The sequence below is a fragment of the Passer domesticus genome, chromosome 8, assembly GCF_036417665.1.
Source record: "Passer domesticus isolate bPasDom1 chromosome 8, bPasDom1.hap1, whole genome shotgun sequence".
Classification (NCBI taxonomy): Eukaryota; Metazoa; Chordata; class Aves; order Passeriformes; family Passeridae; genus Passer; species Passer domesticus.
The window spans coordinates 10,364,041-10,385,733 of record NC_087481.1 but is presented as its reverse complement, the minus strand read 5'-3'; the positions used below and the strand labels follow the sequence as shown (position 1 = coordinate 10,385,733).

The window sequence follows — 21,693 nt, the reverse complement described above, 5'->3', positions numbered from 1 at the left end:
TCCGGACGTAACAGCTGGTGGCTCTGTGACATCAGCGAGTGGATTGTGACATCACTAGGTGGCTGTGTAACATGATAGAGAAGACTGTGACATCACAGAACAGACTGTGACATCCCAAAGCAACTTTCTGACATCACAGAGTCTTCTGTGACATCACAAGGCAGCTGCATGACATTCCAGGGTGACATCCCAGAACTGGCTCTGTGACAAAACAAGGGTGCTGTATGACATCCCAGAGTGGGCTGTGACATCACAGGTGGCTGTGTTACATCATAGGGTGCTCTGTGACATCACAGGATGCTGTATGAGATCACAGATGGCTGTGTGACATCCAAGGGGCTGTGTGACATCACAGGGTGGCTGCTTGTCCCTGCTCAGCAGCCTGGCAGGGGCCGCCCCATGGTGCTGCCCTTGGCATTGCACATCCCCACATCCCAGTGCCCATCCCGGGAAGAGCCCTGAGCAATGAGGGAGGGACAGGATCTGCATGGCCAGGGGCCGGGGCTCAGGCCTTGGCCCTTTGCATTCCTGAAACACATCCAGGTTTATTCAGCACAAGAGACACCTTTGCCTTGTTTGTCCCCAGCTGTCATCACTGCCTCCAGTGTTCTGCTGTGCCTGGAACCTGGGGACACTTTCTCAGTCATGTCCCTCAGTGGGACCCATTAAAACTTCAAGAAACTTTGGAGTTTCAATTTAACTTTGAGTTCTGGAGAAGTCTTTGGAAGGCTCTCTCAGGGACTGAGTCTGATGTAAACAACACCCAAGTCCCAAGAGGGTCATTAAAGTCTTTGTTCTGTGTCTGTGCTGCTGAGCTTTAAAGGAACAGCTCTTCCCAGGACCAGCTCCTCTCCCAGCCCAGCAGGGCTGAGGGCTCTGCCTGCAGGCACTGAGGGGACAGGAGCCAGGCCGAGACAGGCTGAGGAAGTCATTGAGCTGAAACTTCACTTGGGGAAAGATCTTCACAGCCCTCCACATGGTGAGTCAGTGGATGCAGGGCAATGTCCCCTGTGCTCCTGGAGGGATCTCCTGAAGCCAGCACACCCCACAGCCTGGGGGATGTGCCAGGAGGACTCTCCCAATTTCTCTGTGGCAAGGGAGCAGGAGGAGGAGGATGTGCTGCAGAGCAGAGCTGCCCTGGGCACCCTCAGAGGGACAGGGCAGGACGGCTCCTGCTGCCAGGGATGGCTGCAGGGGGTGAAGCTGGGGCTGCAGCCAGGACTGCCCAGGGCTGTCCTGCAGAGCAGGTCCTGCAGCCCTCAGGGCTCTTGGCCAGCCCAGGGGATGTGCCACCTGCCAGGGGCAGCTCTCAGCCTGCCTGGCAGCTCCCCATGGACACTGCAGGGGAGAAGTTGGAGGTGGCAGGAGCAACACCCATCAGGGCAGATTCCTCCTGCTGTGGAGATGGTGCTGCATGGCCAGGGCTGCTCTCAGCTTTCTCCTAAAGGGAAGGGGCTGTCAGCTTTGGCTGTGTCACTGAGACTCCTGCACTGTCAGCCTGGGCATGAGCAGATGTGCCTCAGATCTCCCTCAGAAATTGTCTCCTCAGCCTCCTCTCCCTACAGACAGCAGCAGCAGCACCTTGGCTTGCAGCATCTCTGTTTGTCTGCCCTGTCCTTAGGGCCCTGCTGCCAGGGATATGCCCCTGGGCAGTGCCCTGTGTTGGGAGGGGTCTGCAGGGCAGAGCTGAGCCCCCAGGGCTGGGCTGGGCTCTGGCAGCACTGGCAGGGACAAGGCTTGGGTAGAGAGAAACAGCTCCAAATAGGCACAAGTGCAGGCAGCAGACAGCCAGACCAACCTTTGGCATCCCTCCCTGTCCAGCTGCACAGGGAAAGAGAGAAGGGTTTGGAGAGAATGATTTTGAAACTGGAGTGTTCAAAAAGGCCACGTTATTTTTAAGTACACTTTGAAATTTGTCCATCCTGTACTAGAGGCAGGTGAAATGAACAAAGGACACCTGTGTGGGACCAGCAGGTTTGACTGCTCTGGGGCACAGGGAGCCCTGTTTTCCCTCTGGGCTCCCCAGTGTTCAGGCTGAGAGCAGTGCTAAGAACAAGACATCAGCCCCTTCCAGAAAACACGTAGTTACTTAGCAGCCAAACCTAAATTAAAAAAAAAAAAGTAAATGAAATTTCCCCAAAGAAAGAGAAGCAATTTTGAGTGATTGTGTAAGAAATTAGCAGAGGATTGACTCAAGGTACTTTGTCCAGATTATACTTGTTGTCTTCGAATAGCTCATAATACCCAGAGTGAAGAAATGTCCAACAGCAGGTCCATCAGCCACTTCCTCCTGCTGGCATTGGCAGACACGCGGCAGCTGCAGCTCCTGCACTTCTGCCTCTTGCTGGGCATCTCCCTGGCTGCCCTCCTGGGCAACGGCCTCATCATCAGCGCCGTAGCCTGCGGCCAGCACCTGCTGCCCCTGGGCAGTGCCGGAGCTGGGAGGGGTCTGCAGGGCAGAGCTGAGCCCCCAGGGCTGGGCTGGGCTCTGGCAGCACTGGCAGGGCCCAGCCCTGGGCACAGGGAAGCAGCTGCTGGCAGGGACAGCTCCAGGCAGCAGAGCCCTGGGCAGGCAGTGAGGGGAAAGTGCCCCCAAGCTGGGCTGGGATATTTAAAGTCCTCTCCTAATTCACCTATTCCATTATTACTTTTCTTACAGATCCCCTTGCCAAGGAACAACAAATGTCCAACAGCAGCTCCATCAGGCACTTCCTCGTGCTGGCATTGGCAGACACGCGGCAGCTGCAGCTCCTGCACTTCTGCCTCTTGCTGGGCATCTCCCTGGCTGCCCTCCTGGGCAACGGCCTCATCATCAGTGCCGTAGCCTGCGGCCACCACCTGCACACGCCCATGTTCTTCTTCCTGCTCAACCTGGCCCTCAGCGACCTGGGCTCCATCTGCACCACTGTCCCCAAAGCCATGCACAATTCCCTCTGGGACACCACGACCATCTCCTACACAGGATGTGCTGCACAGGGTTTTTTTTTTGTGTTCTTCATCTCAGCAGAGTATTTCCTCCTGACCATCATGTGCTATGACTGCTACGTGTCCATCTGCAAACCCCTGCACTACGGGACCCTCCTGGGCAGTAGAGCTTGTGCCCACATGGCAGCAGCTGCCTGGGCCAGTGCCTTTCTCAATGCTCTGCTGCAAACAGTCAATACATTTTCTCTGCCCCTGTGCCATGGCAATGCCCTGGGCCAGTTCTTCTGTGAAATCCCACAGATCCTCAAACTCTCCTGCTCACACTCCTACTTCAGGGAACTTGGGCTCATTGTGTTCAGTGCCTCCTTATTATTTGGCTGTTTTGTGTTCATTGTTTTCTCCTATGTGCAGATCTTCAGGGCTGTGCTGAGGATCCCCTCTGAGCAGGGACAGCACAAAGCCTTTTCCACCTGCCTCCCTCACCTGGCCGTGGTCTCCCTGTTCATCAGCACAGTCATGTTTGCCTACCTGAAACCCCCCTCCATGTCCTCTCCGTCCCTGGATCTGGCCCTGTCAGTTCTGTACTCAGTTGTGACTCCAGCCCTGAACCCCCTCATCTACAGCCTGAGGAACCAAGAGCTCAAGGCTGCAGTGTGGAGACTGATGACTGGATGCTTTCAGGAACATTAAACCGCTCATCAATTTTGGCAAATCTTTTGTAATAAAGGTTGTCTTTGATACTTCTTGTTGGTTTGGTTGTGTTTCATTTTTTTTCCCCTTTGTTTTAGTTTTTTCATATTGTCTACAAAGTAGGGTCATTGTTTGTGCCATTTCTCATTTTGTTTCTCTACACATTCACCGTGGCCGCAGACTGTGTCACTGAGGGGGTGTTTTCTCAGTGGCTTTAAAGGAATGAAAGGATCTCCCAGCAAAGTGTTCTGCAGAGATGCCCTTTTGTTGCCTTCTCTGGAGCTGCAGCAGCAATGTCTGTGTGCAGAGCTGGGGCAGATCAGTGCTGGCACAGCAGCTGTGCCCAGCAGCAGCAGCAGCACTTGGTGTTGGCAGTGCTGCTGCCGTGGCCCTGCCCCGCTGCCCTGGTGGCCCTGGTGTTGCTGCAGGGCCTGAGTGCTCTCGGGGCCGGGCACAGTCCTGGGGGTGGCAGTGCCGGGGCTGCAGCAGGGACAGGCCATGGGCACTGCTGGGGCAGCGCTGACGCCTCAGGCCAGGCCCTGGGGGCTGCAGGCTCCTTGCCCAGGCTCTCTCAAGAACACGGCCAGGCCAATGCTCAGCACAGAAAAGCCCCAGGGTGAGCAGCCCCAGGCTGGCCGTGGGCAGGCTGGGGGCAAACAGCATGGCTGGGGCTCTGCAAGGGCCCTGGGGGAGACGGGAAGGAGCAGCAGAGCAGGGGCTGATCCATCCCCAGTGCGCTGCACAGCCCAGGGCAGCGTCCCAGAGGGTCCTCATGGAGCTGCCAACAACATCCCCCCTCTGCAGCCCTGGCCTCTCCCCCAGCTCACAGAGGTGCCGCATCCTTGCAGGCACAGCCACGGCAGCACTGGCTCAGGAGCCCCTGTTTGCATTGCACAGAGCAGGCGGGAGCACCCCCATGCTGCTGCTGTGGGGACATGAACCTGAGGGAGCACAAATGCCATCAGCTCCTGGGGCCAGCAAGGGCTGGGGGACACCAGGGAAACCACTCAGCTTTGTCCTGGCCTCTGCAGTCAGCCAGAAAGTTTGTTCCCATCAGCTGGGAGTTTCCTGTCCCGCTGCAGACGCTGTTGCTCAGAGCCAGGGCTGCCTGGCAGCCACCCCCAAACTGCCCTCAGCATTTCCTTGGCTTCACCTTTGCGTTCTTTACTCTTCCTTGGTCTAGATTTCTTCCTATTGTCCACTGCTGTTCCCTCCCCTGCAAACAGCCCATCCCTGTTTGCCCTTTCCTCTCTGGCCCCACTCCCCATTCCAGTTCCTGACTTGGCACCATCCCCTGGGGAGCAGGATCATCCTCCAAGTGCTGCAGGAATTGTCGGCAGGCTCCTGCAGTGCCTGGTACTGCTCCCTTGCCAGAGGCACCCCAGGCCAGGGGGGCACATCTGGGCTGCTGTGTCTGCCTGTGGGGCTCCCTGTTCTGGGCAATGAGGAGGAGCTGCAGAGGCTCTGCAGGACTGACAGGATGGGCTTTGGGGGTGGCAGGAGAAGCTGAGGGAGCTGGGCTGCTGGAGCTTCTGAAGAGGAGGCCCAGGGCTCATCCTGCAACTGCTCCAAGGGTGGTTTCAGAGAATCACAGAATCAGCAAGGCTGGAAAAGACATTGGAGGTTATTAAGTCCAACCTGTGCCCTGACACCGCCTTGTCTCTCCTGGGCCTCCTCTTCTCCAGGATAAACAGCCCCAGCTCCCTCAGGCGCTCCTCACAGGACTTGTGTTCCAGACCCCTCACCAGCCTTGTTGCCCTTCTCTGGACACACTCCAGCCCCTCCATGTCCTTCCTAAATTGGGGGGCCCAGAACTGGACACAGCACTCGAGGTGCTGCCCAACGAGTGCTGAGCACAGGGGAAGAATCACTACCCTGCTCCTGCTGGCCACACCATTCCTGATCCAGGCCAGGAGCCATTGGCCTTCTTGGCCACCTGGGCACACTGCTGCCTCATGTCCAGCCTGCTGTCCATCAGTGCCCCCAGGTCCCTTTGTGCCTGGCTGCTGTCCAGCCACTCTGTCCCCAGCCTGTAGCACTGCAGGGGTTGTTGTGGCCAAAGTGCAGGACCCGGCACTGGGACTTGTTCAACCTCACCTTGTTGGATTTCGTCCCTGGATCCAGCCTGTCCAGGGCCCTGTGCAGAGCCCTCCTACCCTCCAGCAGATCTGCACTTGAACCCAGCTTGGTGTCATCTGAAAATTTGCTGGTGCTGGACTCAATCCCCTCATCCAGATCATCTATGCAGATATTCAAATCCACTCTGGCCAGCTCTGATCCCTCTGCCATCCTGTGATGGCACTCAAGGTGATCTCTTCCATAGCCTTGCCTGGCACTGAGGTCAGGCTGACAGGCCTGGAGTTCCTCAGATCCTCCTTCCTGCCCTTCTTGGGGATGGGCTCACATTGGCACCTCCACTCCTCTGGGGCCGCCCTGCTGATCCAGGACTGATGGTAAATGATGGAGAGCAGTTTGGGGAGCTCATCCACCAGCTCCCTCATCCCTCTAGGATGGATCCCATCCGATCCCATCCACCTGTGAGCACCTGAGTGGCTCAGCAGCTCCCCAGCTGCTTCCTCCTGGATTGCAGGGGGATGTTCTGCTCCCTGTGCCCATCTACCAGCTCAGGAGAACACTTGTCCTGAGGACAACCTGTCCTAATATTGAACATTGAGACAAACAAGGTATTAAGGAGCTCAGCCTTTTCCTTATCTTTAGTTATTTTATTCTCTGCTGCATCCAATAAAACATAGAGGTTCTCCTTATCCCTCCTTTTGCCATTAATTTTTTTTTTTTTTTTTAATACAAGCCGCCACATGAAATTCTAACTGAGTTATCACCTCTCCCCTTTTCTTTCTGTGTAACCTAACATCATCTTTGGAGACCTCCTGAGTTTTAAATAATGTTTTCCCCTGAGTCCCCACAAAAGCTCCATGGGCATCCTGGACAGTAATTTTCCTCACTAGCTCATCTTTTTCCACACTGGGACAGGGTGCTTCTCCCTCTTTAAGATTATTTTCTTGAAATGTCTCTCTCCTTCCTGGACCTCTTTGTTTTTAAGGGCTGTTTCCCTTTAAAAGATCAGTAACTGATTTGATACTCCCCAAATATGCATTCTAAATAGGCCAAAGTCTGCCCTACCTAATTCCAGTGTAGATGTTTTGTTGCTGCCCCTCCTGCTTACCCAGAATATTGAAAACTTGATTATTTCATGGTCACGGTGCCCCAGGCAGCCTCTGACCACCACATCTGCCACCAGCCCTCCTCTGTTTGTGAACAGCAGCAGACAGAGCTTTCCTTGGCAGTGGGAGTGTTACCAAAAATCCGTAAAACAGAAAACTCCTTAAGCCCAATGTAGCATTAAGAAGCAGCATTCTTTATTCAGCTGGATGCACAGGGGAGAGCTCCTCCCAAAGCCCTGCATGCTGAGTACAGGAAAGTTTCTGTTTATTTTCTGTATTTTGCACACATATTCATTGATTGTCCCAGACTAAACACACATATGATAATCATTTCCCCAAAATCATTGACATATTTCCCCTCCTCTTTACCCATGAGTTCTTCTGCCCTGGGGGTCTCTCTGGTGGTCCCTGGTGGTCTGGACCCCAATGTTCCTGTGGGCCTGGCTGAGCTGGCAGGACACTGAGGCTGGTGAGCTTCCAGTTCCCCTTCTCACACAACGGGCACTGTGTGCTTTCCACAGGCCTGGGGTTTTGGAGAACAAGCTCCAGGTGTCAGCTCACATGAGCTCACAATTTATCCTCTGGTAACATGAGGTCACAGAGTGGGCTATGACATAACAGAGTGGGTTATGTGAGGTCATTAAGCAACTCTGACATCATAGACTGCATCTGTGACATCACAGAGCCAGCAGTGACATCACAGAGCAGAGGTCTGACATCCCAGAGCAGACTATGACATCACAGAGGGGGGAAATGCAATGTCATTGAGCAGCTATGACATCATAGGCCATCTCTGTGACATCACAGAGCCAGCAGTGACCTCACAGGGCAGAGGTCTGACATCACAGAGCAGACTGTGATATCACAGAGTTGGCTGTGGCATCAGAGACCAGCTGTGTGACATTAGAGAATGAGCTGTGACCTCACAGAGCAGGTTGTGACATCCCAGAGGGGCTGTGTGACATCCCAGGAGGGCTGTGTGAGGTCACTGGGTTGCTCACTCAGCCCCAGCTCCCCCTCACAGTTTCTCCCAACAAGTCCAATGCTGTTCATGCCCAGCGGGGTCCCTGTCCCCTGGTATCCCCCCGCTCCACCTGGAGCCACAGCCTCCAGCAAAGGATGTTCCACAGGATCCAGCCCAGAGCCTGACATGGGGACAAGGGGCCAGGGCTGTGTGACCAGGACATCAAGGACGTGGATGATCCAGGTCACTGTGACCGGGTTTGGGTTCTCCAGGGCAGGAAAGATGTCTGGCAGCTGGAGCAGGGTTAGGGAAGGGCCTCCAAGGTGGGGGCTGGAGCCCTTGGGCTGTGAGCAGAGGCTGAGGGAGCTGGGCTTGTCCAGCCTGGAGCAGGGAAGGCTGAGGGGCTCCTCATCCCAGCCTGGCAGTGCCAGCCAGGAGGGGATGGAGAACACAGAGCCAGGCTCTTCACCGGGGGCCTGGTGGGAGACAAAAGCCAATGGGTGGAAGGGGAAAGAGGGGAGATCAGCCAGGACAGGAGGAGATTAAATGAGTCAGGCTGGTTTCAGCATTTCCTCAACACCAAAAGCAGCCTGAGCCCCTTCTCCATCCACCACTGACAGCTTTGCAAATCAGGAATTGTTGGAGCTGCTTTGCCCCCACTCCAGGATGAGCATCCTGATACAAGAGATTTAATGGACCTGGCCCCAGTCCTGAGCCCTGGGGACACCCCTGGATGTGACTCCATTCCTCAGCTGCTCTGAGTTCCAGAGGTTGGATGAGGGAAATGGCAGTGTGATAAATGAATATGAGTAGTGCTAACAATACTTAAATTTTAGAAGAAGTAATAGAGGAAAAGGATATGTTATTAGTGTCACAAAACAAATGTTTTCAGATGTTAATGAGAAAATAGGATCCTGGATGTAGTTCGACATAAGGAACATTCCAAAATGGAATAGGCCTCAGGATAACTAGAGAATCAGCTTTGAAATGGCTGAAAATGGGATGATTCCAGGTATCTACGAAATAATAAGGCTTTTTTTTGGAATATAATGCTGGCTTCTATAACACAAGACTTGGGGCACATGTGCAATGAGTGGGGTTGCTCAAAGGACAGTGATGATGAGGAGAAGCCTTCATCGGATGTGAGCACCAAAGAGCCAGAAGACCCCTGAGCAACAAGCAGAGCATGTGCTGTGCAGTATAGTGACATAAATTTCAAGAATAGAAAATAGGAGGAGATTTGCAGGGAAAAAAAGTGATGAATATGTATTAGCATACAGGATATAAATTGTGTTTGGATTCCTGTTCTTTTTGTACATGAGGCAGGGTGAGAAAAACCCCGCCCATGCCCTGATCAATTGGTTTTGCTTATCCTTTATGGGAACCACTGCCAAATTTTTTTGTACCTGCTTGATTGTATTTGATGGTATTATTTTATATATGATTGCTGCTCAATTAAAATTGCTGCTAAATTGAACTTTGTTGTTTATTGAATTAGACATATAGAACGTCATTCATAACAGTGGGGAAGTGATAGGGACAAAGTCTGATTGATTGTCAGCCATAAAAGGTCTTGATTTTCATATCTATTCCGACAGCGTTAGAAGGTGCTCGGGGTCAATATCAATTGGACATTGCTGATATCAATCTATAAACAGGAAAAAAAATTAAACAGGACAAAGCAATTCTCTCTTCATTGCTTTCAATACAGTATATTCACTTTGAATACACTTCTGAAATCTGTCAAATTAACCAGAGAACAATAAAAAACTTAAATTATTATCAGGGGTTTTTATTGTGTGGGTGTTTTAAACAAATGTTTCTGAGCTTTTCTCACTGAATTCCTGAAAAGTTCAAGAAAGAAGAGGCCTTTGGAGTAGGAAAATTCATCATCGACCTCCAAGTGGCTGAGGATCCATCCCCATCAGAGCAGCAAGGAACAGAAATGGGCACAGCTTTGTGGCTGCCCCAGCTTTGGGATGGGCCCTGGGCCTGCAGAAGGAGCAGTCTCTTGAGGGCCCCAAGGCCGGGGCTCTTGTGCTGGCCTGGGCACATGGGATGGCAGCAGGGGCTGCAGAGCTCTCAGTACCTGAGCCAGAGGGGAGCAGGGCAGTCAGGGAGCCTCCTTTGGCCTTGGCCCAGCACCTTCCCCCATGGCTGGGGCTGAGTCCTGTGTGAGCTGCAGCTGCTGCTGTGCCCTTGGCAGGGGCTGAGGGCATGGGGCCAGCGGCCAGTGCAGCCTGAGCAGAGCTGTGGGGCCAGAGCCAGCTGGGCTGGGCTGGGGAGAGGCCCTTGGTGCTGCCCAGAGCTCAGGGCAGCTGGCAGAGCTTGCAGGGAGCGGGGCTGGGCTCAGAGAGCCTGCCCCAGAAGCCATCCGTGTCCATCTCAGCCTAGCTGAGCGTGCAGGGGCAGGACTCAGCCCAGGCCTTGTGGGGCAGGGCCAGCGCCTGTGCAAGGCATTGAAAAGAGGCAAGTGCCCCAGAGAGGAGGCTGCTCTGTGCCCTTGGGGGCATGCACAGAGCAGGGAGGGGGGCCAGGACATTTGTCAGTGCCAGCCTCTATCCCCAGCCCTTGGCAGCCCTGGCTGCTGAGCCCAGCTTTGCCCTGGGCTAAGTTTGGCTGTGGCCCAGCTCCATCCTCCTGTGGGGCTCAGGGCCTGTTCCCGGCCATGGCCAGCCCTGGCCGGCCTCTCTGCTGGCCCAGAAGCCGGCAGAGCCCGGGGCAGGGCTGTCTGTGCAGGCCCACAGGTGCCAGGGGCTCTGCAGGAGCTGGCAGAGGCTGCCCAGCAGGGAGGCCATGGGGCACAGAGCCCCAAGGCTGCCGTGGGCAGCACGGCACAGGGGCCGTTCCCAGCCACAATGCTCCTGGCCTGGGCTGGGCCTGCACAGGGGCTGGGCCACCATGGCTGGGCCAGCACAGGGCCTCCAAGGGGCCACGCAGCCGCTGCCGGGGCTGACAGCAAGGCCAGGCACACACAGGCAATTGCTGAGCATGGCCTGCGCTGGCCAGGCCTGTCTGTGCCAAAGGCAGAGCTCAGCTGCCCTTGGGGGCTGCAGGAACAGTCAGGAGCCCAAAGAGCCTCCATGGCTGTGCTGGAGACCAAGGCTGGAGCAGGGAAATGCAGGGCTGCTGCGGCATGGGGAGGGCATTGAATTCCAGCATACACCTCAGCTCTCTGATGATCCCGGCACCATGCTGGGCTCTGTTTCAGACTGCAGCAGAGCAGATGTTGATGGGACAGGAGCCCTGCAGGGCTGTCAGGGACCTGCAGCTTGCAAGGTACTCTGCTGTTCCTCAGGTGCTCTTGGAGAGATCCAATCCCACCTGGGCACCTCAGGGCACAAGCGGCACTGCCTGTTCATGGGCACACAGCTGTTGTCTGCCTGGAAAGGGGCACAGGTTTTAATACTTGTACATTTCATAATATACAAGGAAATCTTTATTATCTGGGTCATTTGAGTACTTTTAAGAAATGGCAGAGTTTTCCCTCCAGGGAAAGAAATTTCCTAATTCTACTGGATTCTTCTGCTTATGGCAAGAGGAGAAATATGGATCTTCCCCTCTATCTTTGCCACAAACATCATTCACTCTAATATTTCATGACTCCCTCCTTTACGTGTTTCCAGCTCTCCTTTTGAAATGGCCATGTCTAAGGACATCTCTTCATTTAGAGCAGCTGGATCCTTGTCCTTCGCATTGCTCCCAAAAGTCTTCCTCCAGATGCTCTCTGCTGATTCCAATGTATCGTCCTTGATTGGCTTCATGATTTGAGCATCAGGGAATTGCCCAATCTTTCAGAAGTTTAAATACCTCCTTAGTCAGCATCTTAGTTGTAGTTTTATCTTTTCTATCACCTCTTTTTATGTCTTTGTCTAAAATCCTTCCTGTATGGCAATCCCTTGTGGATGGTGGACATGTCAGATGTTGCTGGGATGTCACAAGAAACTGAATGAAGGCTTTTGATGTTTATTAAATTTTATCATGTTCACATTTTTTGTTTTCCATGAAGAGAAACCTTCCTGTGCCTCTAGTCTCACCAGTTCCTGGTCCCTCCAAGGACACAAACCTGATGAGTTGTGGTTCCTACTCCAGGGGCTGCACTTGGATCTCCCTCCATAGCCAGAGCAGAGCTCCCTTGTCCCAGAAAGTGCCTGGCAATGCAGGGATGAAGGAAACAGGACAGGCTGTGGGGATCAGGGGCAGGGCAGGGCCAGGGAGAAGAATGACTTTTGCATTTGATGGATCTGTGCCTTCCCTTGGCTTTGTTGGCTGACAATCAATGAACATCCCTCTGTGTCTCGGGCAGCTCCTTCTCCAAGGAAAGCAGATGGGACTTGGAGCCAAGGAGCTGAAAACTGCATGTGCAGCCTGGGCTGGAGGGAGCTGAGATTTGCACAAGGCTGCTCTGAGTGCCAGGGTTCGGATGGTGGAAATGGTGGGGTGGAGGTAGGGACAGAGTCTGATTGATTGTCAGCCATGAAAGGTCTTGATTTTCGTATCTATTAAAAATGCATGGGGGAGTACTTGGATTCAGTGCCAATTGGAGATTGCATATATCAGTTTATTAAGAGGAAAAAATCTAAACAGGACCTAAAAAAATCTTTTCTCACTGTCTTTTTAAATAGAATATATTCAGTTTGAATAGGCTTCTGAAATCTGTCTAATTAGCCACAAACAATTTGAAATCTGAAATAAAATTATTCCCAGAGGCTTGGCTTGTTAAAGTGCTGGGACACTGAATTCCTGCACTGAAGAGCTGAAGGCTGAACAAGCCTCTGGAGCAGTGAAATCCAGCAGCAGCCTCCAAGTTGCTGAGGATGTCAGCAGCCCCCACTGAGGTCATCCCTGCCCAGAGACCGTGGGGGAATGGGCAGACAAGGAGAGCGTCCCTGGGGCTGGGCCAGCAGAACTCAGAGGCAGCAGTGGCTCCAGCTGGGCAATGGAGTGTAGAATGTGGCTGGGAAAGCCCTGCCTGGGCTGTGCCAAGCAGGACAGAAAAACCCTGACCCCCATCCACTATAAAATTCTCTCATGGAGACATTTAAAAGGAATTGCAATTGTTCGTGTCCTCTGAGTTGGATGTACTAGAGAAATACCATCAAGAGATTCTTAGGAGCTCAAAGCAGCCTTTACTGGCAACTCTAGAAGATCAGAGAAACTTCGGCAAAAGATTTAATATGACATTCAATCAACAAAAAACATTTCTGAAAGCATTAACTTGGCCATTCCACTTGACAAACTCTAAGCCTGATCAATTTTAAGTTAATCAAAATTTGCCAGAGGAGGGAAATAGAAGTAGACATAGAAAGAGAGAAAAATAAGATTTAAGAAGCACACACAGCTACCAACTCCTGGATTCCGGCAGTGTTCAGACAGAAATTCCAAGAGGATGTAGGGTCAAGATGTGTCCTTGCCTCATGGTCAGCCTTCAATACCCCTTGGTCTTCCTGGGTCCTTCTCCCAGGGGGGACTTGGGCTCATTTGGTCACTCAGGAGCTGGGCTGGGGGCTCCAGAGGTGGCTGTGGAGCATTGCCTGTGCTGTGCCAGAGACTGGCAGCCACTGCTGAGCTGGGATAGAGGCTCTGGGAGGATTGGGGTTGCAGGGCAGGGCAGTACTGGGGTTCCAGGGCAGGGCAAGTTTGGATCTGCCCCTTCCTCCCCCACACATAAAATGTTTCGTGCCAACAATCTCCTCCAGTCTGTCACAATAGGGAATGTTGTCGGTGGAACCCAAATTTGGCCATGGGCACCTGGCCGAGGACAATTCTTTTCACTAGGATGGAAAGCACGGAGCCCCAGTGTTTCAGAAGCAGATTAGAAGAGACCTTCAACATGCCAAGGTCAGCTGGAGAAGTCAGGTCATCTCTGGGATGCCAAACCAGCCAGACCTGTTCCATGTTCTCTTGGATTTATGGTGCCCCATAGTGTCACAATGGCACCTTGGTTCCATGGGGCCCAGCAGTATCCTAATGGTGCTTTGATTCCATGGGGTCCAGCAGTGTCACAATGGACCCTTTTTTCAATGGGGACTCACAATGTCACAATGGCCCCCAGGTTTCAAAAAGCCTTGCAGGGTCACAACGGTCCCAGCGATTCCATGTAGCCTTGCAGTGCCCCCATGGTTTCCGTGCTTCCATAGGCCTTACAATGTCAAGTCACTCCTCTGTTCCATCAGCCCTGCAATGTCACAATGGACATTTGGACCCTGGGGGTTTGCAGTGTCACAATGGTCTCCTTTAGCTCCACAATATCAAAACCGACCATTGATTCCAGGAAGCCCCACAATGTCACAATGGCCCTTTGGTTCCATGAGCCCTGCATTGTCACAAAGGCCTCTTGGTTTCACAAGGCCCCACAGTATCACAATGGTCCTCTTGGTTCTGTGAGGACCCCCAGGGTCACAATGGTCTCACTGGTTCCATGAGGCCTCACAATGTCACAATGATTTGCTTATTCCATGGGGCATCATAGTGTCACAATGATCTCCATGATCCCATGACTCCTCTTAGTGTCACAATGGCCCCGTGGTTACATGACAACCAAAAGTATCATAATGGTCTCCACATTTCCATGAGTCCCCATGGTGTCAAAATGGACCCTTGGTTTGATGGGGCCTCACAGTATCACAATGACCCCTACATTCCATGGAGCCACACAGCGTCAGTACGGTCCCCTTGGTGCCATGAGGACCAGCAATGTCACAGTGCTCTCTATGATTGAGTGAAACCCCAAAATGTCACGGTGGATCCTTGGTTTCACAAGGACCCACAGTATCACCATGGTCCCTTGGTCTCACAGGGCCCCACAGTGTCACCATGGTCCCTTGCTTCCATGGGCCCTGTGCTGCTGCATTCCCCCCTCCCCTTCTCAGGCCGCCCTGCCAGCTCAGAAATGCTCCTTGGGCCTCGGCCTTGGCCAACAGCCCCTGGGCTCAGCTCCTCTGCAGCTCAGCACAAACACTGTCTGCACCAGGCACTGCTGCTGCCCAACCAGCTCCTGGTTGCTGTAGGAGCAGCCCTGGGAACTGGTTTTGTTCCCTCAGTGGCACAACATCCCTGTTCTAACAGTGCCAAAGAAAGCTGTTGATGCCAAGTGTGGCCAGGATGAACCATTGCTGTGACTGCAGCCCCTCTCTTGGGGCCCTACAAACAGCGCTGCAAAAGGAGCCCCTTGGAACTCTCCTGGGCCAGCGACTCCCTCTGAGTGGGGTCTCTCCCAGCTGGGAACTCTCCCGTTTGCTGCACTCGGGGATCCTGAACAACGAGGGAGCCTGGGCCGATCCCCCCACTCCTCCAGGATCAACCCTTCACCCACTGGGGAGATGCCAAAGCATCCACAGGGAGCATTTCCTGGCCTCAGGGGAATTTCTCACAGGTGCCTTGCACTGACTCTTTGTGTCTGTGTGCACACAGGAGTGCCTGTGCTGGGGAAATGTGGCAGAAATGCTGCTCTCCGAGGGGCTGGACTGCCTTGGGATAGCTGAGTCAAGTCAGGCCTGTAAGTGAGGTCAAGTCACAACGTCTAAGCTAAATTAATTGCTTCTAAGCGTTGCTCTTTTGCTAATTTGTTAGGTTTAATTTAAGTTATTAGCTAAGATGACTATTGTTACATGTTATTCCGCTGTTAAATTATTTAGTCATAGGCTATAAATGAGGTTAAAGACTGTTAAGTGTTGTTCTTTTGCTAAATTCTGAAGTTTACGGTAGAAGTTAAGGTTAAGGTATAAGTGAAGTCCTTAAGTTTGAGCTCTGTTCAGCTTTTAGATCATATTCCTTTTATCCTTTTCCTCACTGTCCTTGTGTCTCACACACACATACACAGGGACAGTTCTTGGTTCATTTCTGCTTTATTTGCCTGGATTTGGTTTGGTTTTGTTGTTGCTTTGTTCCCCCGGCGTGCCTGAAGTGTCCAGTCAGGAGCAGAGTGAATCTTGCCAAGGAACTTTGTGGTGCTGTCCCTTAATATTAAATTGGGTTTTTGCTCATCCCTTGCTGGGGATTTTTTCAACACTCTCAAGCCCTCATTCGTAGCAGGGTGAAGGAATCCTGGCCCAGGCTCTGGCATTCGGGGACATAGGTACACTGTCAGGGGGTCTCTGTCCCCCTATCCTACCCCCCAGGGCCCTGGACCCCATCCCCGTGTCAGGCTCTGGGGTCGATCTTGTGGAACATCCTCTGGGGGAGGCTGCGGCACCGGGGGCAGGGGGACCCAGGGGGACAGGGGACCCTGCTGTGCACGAGCAGGGTTGGACTGCTCTGGGGGAACTGTGAGGGGGGCTGGGGCAGAGTGACCTCCCCAGTGACCTCACAGTGCCTCCTGTGATGTCACACAGCCCTCTGTGATGTCACACAGCACCTTTGTGATGCCACAGCCCTCATTATGATGTCACAGTTAATCTTGTGATATTACACATCCTACCCTGGGATGTCACACAGCCATTCTATGATGTCACAACCCCTCTGTGATGTCACACAGATACCCTGTGATGGCAGAATCCATTCTATGATGTCCAGACTATGATGTCACAGAGCCTATTCTATGATGTCACAGGCAACTCAGTGATGACAGACACAACTGCTCTGTGATGTCACAGCCTGCTCTGTGACGTCACAAAGCCCCTTCATGATATCACAGGGCCAGTGCTGGAATATCAGTCTGTGATATCATAAAGCTGCACTGTGATGTCACAGAAGATTCGGTGATGTCACAATGTCACCATGTGATGTCACAGTCTGTTCTATGACATCACAGCTGGCTCTATGATGTTACTCAGCCACCCAGGGATGTCACAACCCACTCTCTGATGTCACAGAGCCACCTTCCATGATGGCAGAGGCTACTCCATGGCCTCACAGCCTACTCTATGACATTGCACACAGCTCTGTGATGTCACAACACCCTCAGTGATGTCATAAAACCTCTCTGTGATACCATACTGCCACTCTGTAATGTCACAGCACACACTGTGACCTCACAGCCTGCTCTATGATGTCATACAGCCATACCATGAAGTCACAGCCTGCTCTTTGATGTCACAGAATCCCCTCTATGATGCTGTAGCTGCCCAATGACCTCACACAACAAACTCTGTGATGTCATAGCCCAACCTGTGACCTCACCCAGCCCACTCTGTGATGTCACACAGCCTCTTTCTGGCATCACAGCTGCTCTGTGCCTCTAGGACACAGCCACAGAGGTGCCGCTGTGACACAGCCCCCTCTGGGACATCCCCCAGCCCCTGCCAGTGCTGAGCCCCTGTCAGCTCTGGCTGTGCCCTGCTGGTGTCCCTGAGCTGCCCTGGCAGTGCCCCAGCCCTGCTGGGCTGTGCACAGGAGCTGCTCCTGGCCAGAGCTGTCTCTCTGCAGCGCTGCCCTTGCCAGGAGCTGCCTCTGGGCCAGGAGCCCGGCCCAGCTCAGCAGCACAGACACAGCAGCAGGACTTTAATGGCCCTCTGGGGCTTTGGTGCTCTTTGCATCAGACTCTATCCCTCAGATTGTGCTCAAAAACCTTCTCAAGAACTCAAAATCAGATTCAAAGTCCAAACTTTATTTAACTTTAAATGGGTCCCACTGAGGGACATAACTCATGTGAATGTCTCCAGGTTCCAGGTAGAGCAGAACACTGGAGGCAGTGATGAACTGATGACAGCTGGGGACAAACAAGGCAAAGGTGTCTCTGAACTGAGCAAACCTGGATGTGTTTCAGGAATGCAAAGGGCCAAGGCCTGAGCCCCAGCCCCTGGCCAGGCACATCCTGTCCCTCCCTCCTTGCTCAGGGCTCTTCCCGGGATGGGCACTGGGATGTGGGGATGTGCAATGCCAAGGGCAGCACCATGGGGCGGCCCCTGCCAGGCTGCTGAGCAGGGACAAGGAGGCAATGAGGCCCCAGGGCTGCCAGGGTCACTTGTCTCCTGCTCCTGGCTCAGGCCCAGGGCCAGCAGCCATGGCCAAAGTGCTGCCCAAGTTGGCTCTGTCAGGACCTTGCAGCTGCTGCCCATCCCTGTGCCCTGTGCAGCCCAGGCTGTCCTACGGTATCCCTGCCCTGCATCTCTGTCCCTGCAGGCTGTCGTCATCCCCCGGCTGCCCCACCTGGCTGGCCTCTTCCTTTGCTGACAGCTCTGCCTCCTGCCTGCCTCTGCCTGCCCACACAAAGCCTTGGGCTGCTCCAGGCTCCTTCTGCACCACAGCCCTGCCCTGGGGGAGGAAATTCCTTTCTCTTCATGTCCAGTCTTGGCCTCCCCAGCTGCCCTTGTGTTGTGTTACACTGCAGTAAGCAGCAAAACGACTCCCCCAGACCCCAGAGTCTCAGACCTCATGCAGGCATCGATGACCAACAGGGAAAGGAAGGCAACAGGATGGGGCTTGGTTTAGCAAAGCCCAGGATCCTTTTTTGTGCCAGGTACCAAGGCAAGAAATGAAGGGGGAGAGGGGGGGGTGGCTTGTCATGGGTTTTATATGACAGGGTAGGGGTGGAATTTAGGGTCGGGGTCCAATAGCAGAAGGAGCAGGGCACTGCAAAGGAGTGGATAGAGGAGGACCACCAATGGAAAAATCTATGGCGGGGACTTTGCAGTAGAATTTGAACCAATGAGGTTACAGAAAAGGAAAAATGTTCTGTGGCCACTCCTTATGTGACCAGATGGGGTGGAGTGTCATTTCCTGGGCTTGCAGGGGCACATCCCACAGGGTGGAGGGGCAGAATCCTCTTTAAATCACGCTCCTCACTTGATGCTCTCTGTTTGGGGAGAATGCCTGCTTCCTGGGGCGGGGGACCTTAAAACCCTTGGTGCCATTATTTCTTTCTCTGGATGTTTTATACAATGAAGAAAAACTCCAGCCTCTCTGAAACCACCCTTCAATCCCTCTCGGGCTGCTCCTGTTCTGTCCTCATTCTCCACACCATTGAGCCCAGAGCCACCACCTTCTACCTCCTGGTTATGCGATGAGGCACCCAAACCCCATCTTGGGAGATTTTTGGTTACTTTCCAAGGTCTGTGAAAATAGAAAAAATAGTGATCATCATTATTTTGTCCCACATCTTGCAGTAAAAGAACAAGAGTCAATATCTCTCAACTGAATGAGGGTGGATTTACATTTGTTAGAAGGAGAAATATTTTACAATGATGACAGTGGCACAAAACTGCAACTGTTTTTCCAGAGAACTGGATTCCCCATCACAGGAATCACAGGAATTGTCCAAGAGTAGGAGCTTTGTGCAGCCTGACCCAGTGAAACAACCTCATCCCCAAGGACCGAATTCCTGTTCTGTGGGTTCTCTGGTGTGCTGGGTGCCCTCACAACGCTTGTGGCCAGAATGTCTGCTGAGGGCAGCCAGGCTGCTGCAGGGGCAGTGACCTCACAGCCATCACCATGGCAGCCCTGTGCCCTGGGCCTGGCTCTCCCCTTTCCTCTGCCCCTGCCGTGTCTCTGCTGGCATGAAGAGTTTTGTCATTCATCTCTTGTCCCCAAGGTGCTGGGGCCAATGGCTTCCCAGGCAGGCTCCTGGAGCAGAAGTGGCTTTTCAGAGCCCAGGCAGAAATGAGCCCTGAGGCAGCAGCTCTGCAGTGCTGGCCACCAGGCCGGGCTGCCAAGGGAGGCTTCTGGCCATGGCCTGCAAGCAGCTGCTGCTGCCAAGGTGCCTTTGGTGCCTCAGGCTCTGCCTGGCACAGCTGCCAGCACGGCACTCTGCCCTTGTGCCCGAGCCCTTCCCTGTGCTGGGGCTGGCCTGGGGCTTTTCCTGCAGCGGGACCTGCCCTGCTGATGGCACAGGAAAGGCAGTTCCTGCTGGAGCAGGAGGCTCTGCCTGCAATGGGCTCCAACAACTCCAGCAAGGCCCTGTTGACATCAAAATTGCTTCCTAGAGCACTATATTCTAATAATTGTTATAGCTCCTATATGTCTTGGTTTGAAAAGACAGGAGCCTGTGAAGGAAGGCAAAAGCCTCCTGTGAAATGGAGAAGGTAAACCCCCTCCCTCCGAATTATTACAACTTCAGAATTAAAAAAAAGGCTCTCAGGCAAAGATATGGGAAACGGGAATAACAGTTCTTTACTGGAAGAAAAAAAAAATAACAATGTAATTTAACACAAGCAAAACAACCACTGGCAGAGTGAAAAAAACCTGGCACCCTGAGAAGTCAGGGTGCTGACAGCAGTCCAGCCAAATGGTGGCTGCTCCTCCTGGAGCGGCGATCTGCAGAAGGGTGTAGATCCTTTCTGAAGATGCGGCGAAGGAGCAGCTGGGCCTCAGTTCCTGATTCCTCTCGGAAATCCAGCGAAGAAGGCTGTCTGTAGTCTCAGAAGTGCTTGTTTTATAGTGGCAGGGATGCTTGGCTCCTCCCTCTGGGTGGAGCATCTCCCAATGGGATGATGTAACTAATCTTACCAGCCACAGTGAGTAATTCAATAGCCCATTAGCAGGACATTGTCTTCCTGGCAGTGTCATTGTTTTTGAAAGAGATAAGAAAAACTGCCTAACCTCCAACAGATGGCAAAAAAGAATACATGCTTATTTTACAAGCCAGGACATTATATAGCCCATTAGCAGGACATTGTCTTCCGGGCAGTGTCATTGTTCCTGAAAGAGATAAGAAAAAACTGCCCAACCCCCAACAGATGGCAAAATAGAATACATGCATATTTTACAAGCCAGGACATTATCCACCCCTTATTCTATTTCCATCTGTGTCACAATGAAATCTTATACTCAGTTTTCACTTAAGACTATGTTTCCCTGTGGTACACAACGGGTTTCCCTATCTTTTTGCATTACCTACTAAGTGTAACCAGGTCCTTGAGCAAAAACAATCCCACGGATGGGTTTGTCTTTGCTTGAGGTGGGATTAATCCAGACAACTTTCCCTAAAATACCCTTCATATGTACCACAGGGACTTTATCTCCATCTATTGTGTGTAAGGGTTCAGACTGGGCAGGGCCAGCTCGATTGATGGACTCTCGGGTGTTGACCATCCAGGTTGCTTTTGCCAGGTTATTTTCCCAGTTTCTAAATGTTCCCCCACTAAGTGCTTTCAGGGTAGTCTTAAGGAGCCCGTTGCACCGTTCAACTTTGCCAGCAGCTGGAGCATGATAGGGGATATGATATATCCATTCGATACCATGTTCTCTGGCCCAGGTGTTGATAAGGCTGTTCTTGAAATGGGTGCCGTTGTTAGATTTAATCCTTTCAGGTGTGCCATGTCTCCATAGGACTTGCTTTTCCAGGCTTAAGATGGTGTTCCGGGCAGTGGCATGAGGTACAGGGTAGGTCTCTAGCTATCCAGTGGTGGCTTCCACCATGGTCAGCACGTAGCGCTTGCCTTGGCGTGTCTGGGGCAGTGTGATGTAGTTAATCTGCCAGGCCTCTCCATACTTGTACTTAGACCACCGCCCCCCATACCACAGGGGCTTCACCCGCTTGGCCTGTTTGATGGCAGCACACGTCTCACAGTCGTGGATAACCTGAGAAATACTGTCTATGGTTAGATCCACCCCTCGGTCTCGTGTCCACTTGTAGGTGGCATCTCTGCCCTGATGACCCGAGGCATCGTGAGCCCATCGAGCCAGGAACAACTCCCCCTTATGGTGCCAATCTAAGTTTATCTTTGACACTTCTATTCTCGCTGCCTGATCTACCTGCTCGTTGTTTCGGTGTTCCTCATTAGCCCGACTTTTGGGGACATGGGCATCTATATGACGGACTTTCACCGTTAGTTTCTCCACCCGAGAGGCAATGTCTTTCCATATATCAGCAGCTCAGATTGATTTTCCTTTACGTTGCCAGTTAGCTTTTCTCCACCTTCCCAGCCAGCCCCATAGAGCATTGGCTACCATCCATGAATCAGTATAAAGGTAGAGCTTTGGCCACCTCTCCCTTTTAGCAATGCCCAGGGCCAGCTGAACGGCTTTGAGTTCAGTAAGTTGGCTCGATTCACC

At 52.7% G+C, this 21,693-nt stretch overlaps 1 protein-coding gene and 1 pseudogene across 1 annotated transcript; one reads left to right on the top strand and one right to left on the bottom strand.

The window, feature by feature from the left end:
* Positions 1–21,693, bottom strand: part of LOC135305589 (zinc finger protein 850-like) — a 652,086-nt pseudogene that overhangs the window by 500,397 nt on the left and 129,996 nt on the right.
* On the top strand, positions 3,064–17,874 carry LOC135306013 (olfactory receptor 14J1-like; the record flags this gene model as incomplete). The annotated part of the gene is made up of 2 exons (XM_064429580.1): positions 3,064–3,525; positions 17,824–17,874. Coding segments are annotated over 2 exons (513 nt in total), but the record flags the coding sequence as incomplete, so codon positions are not given.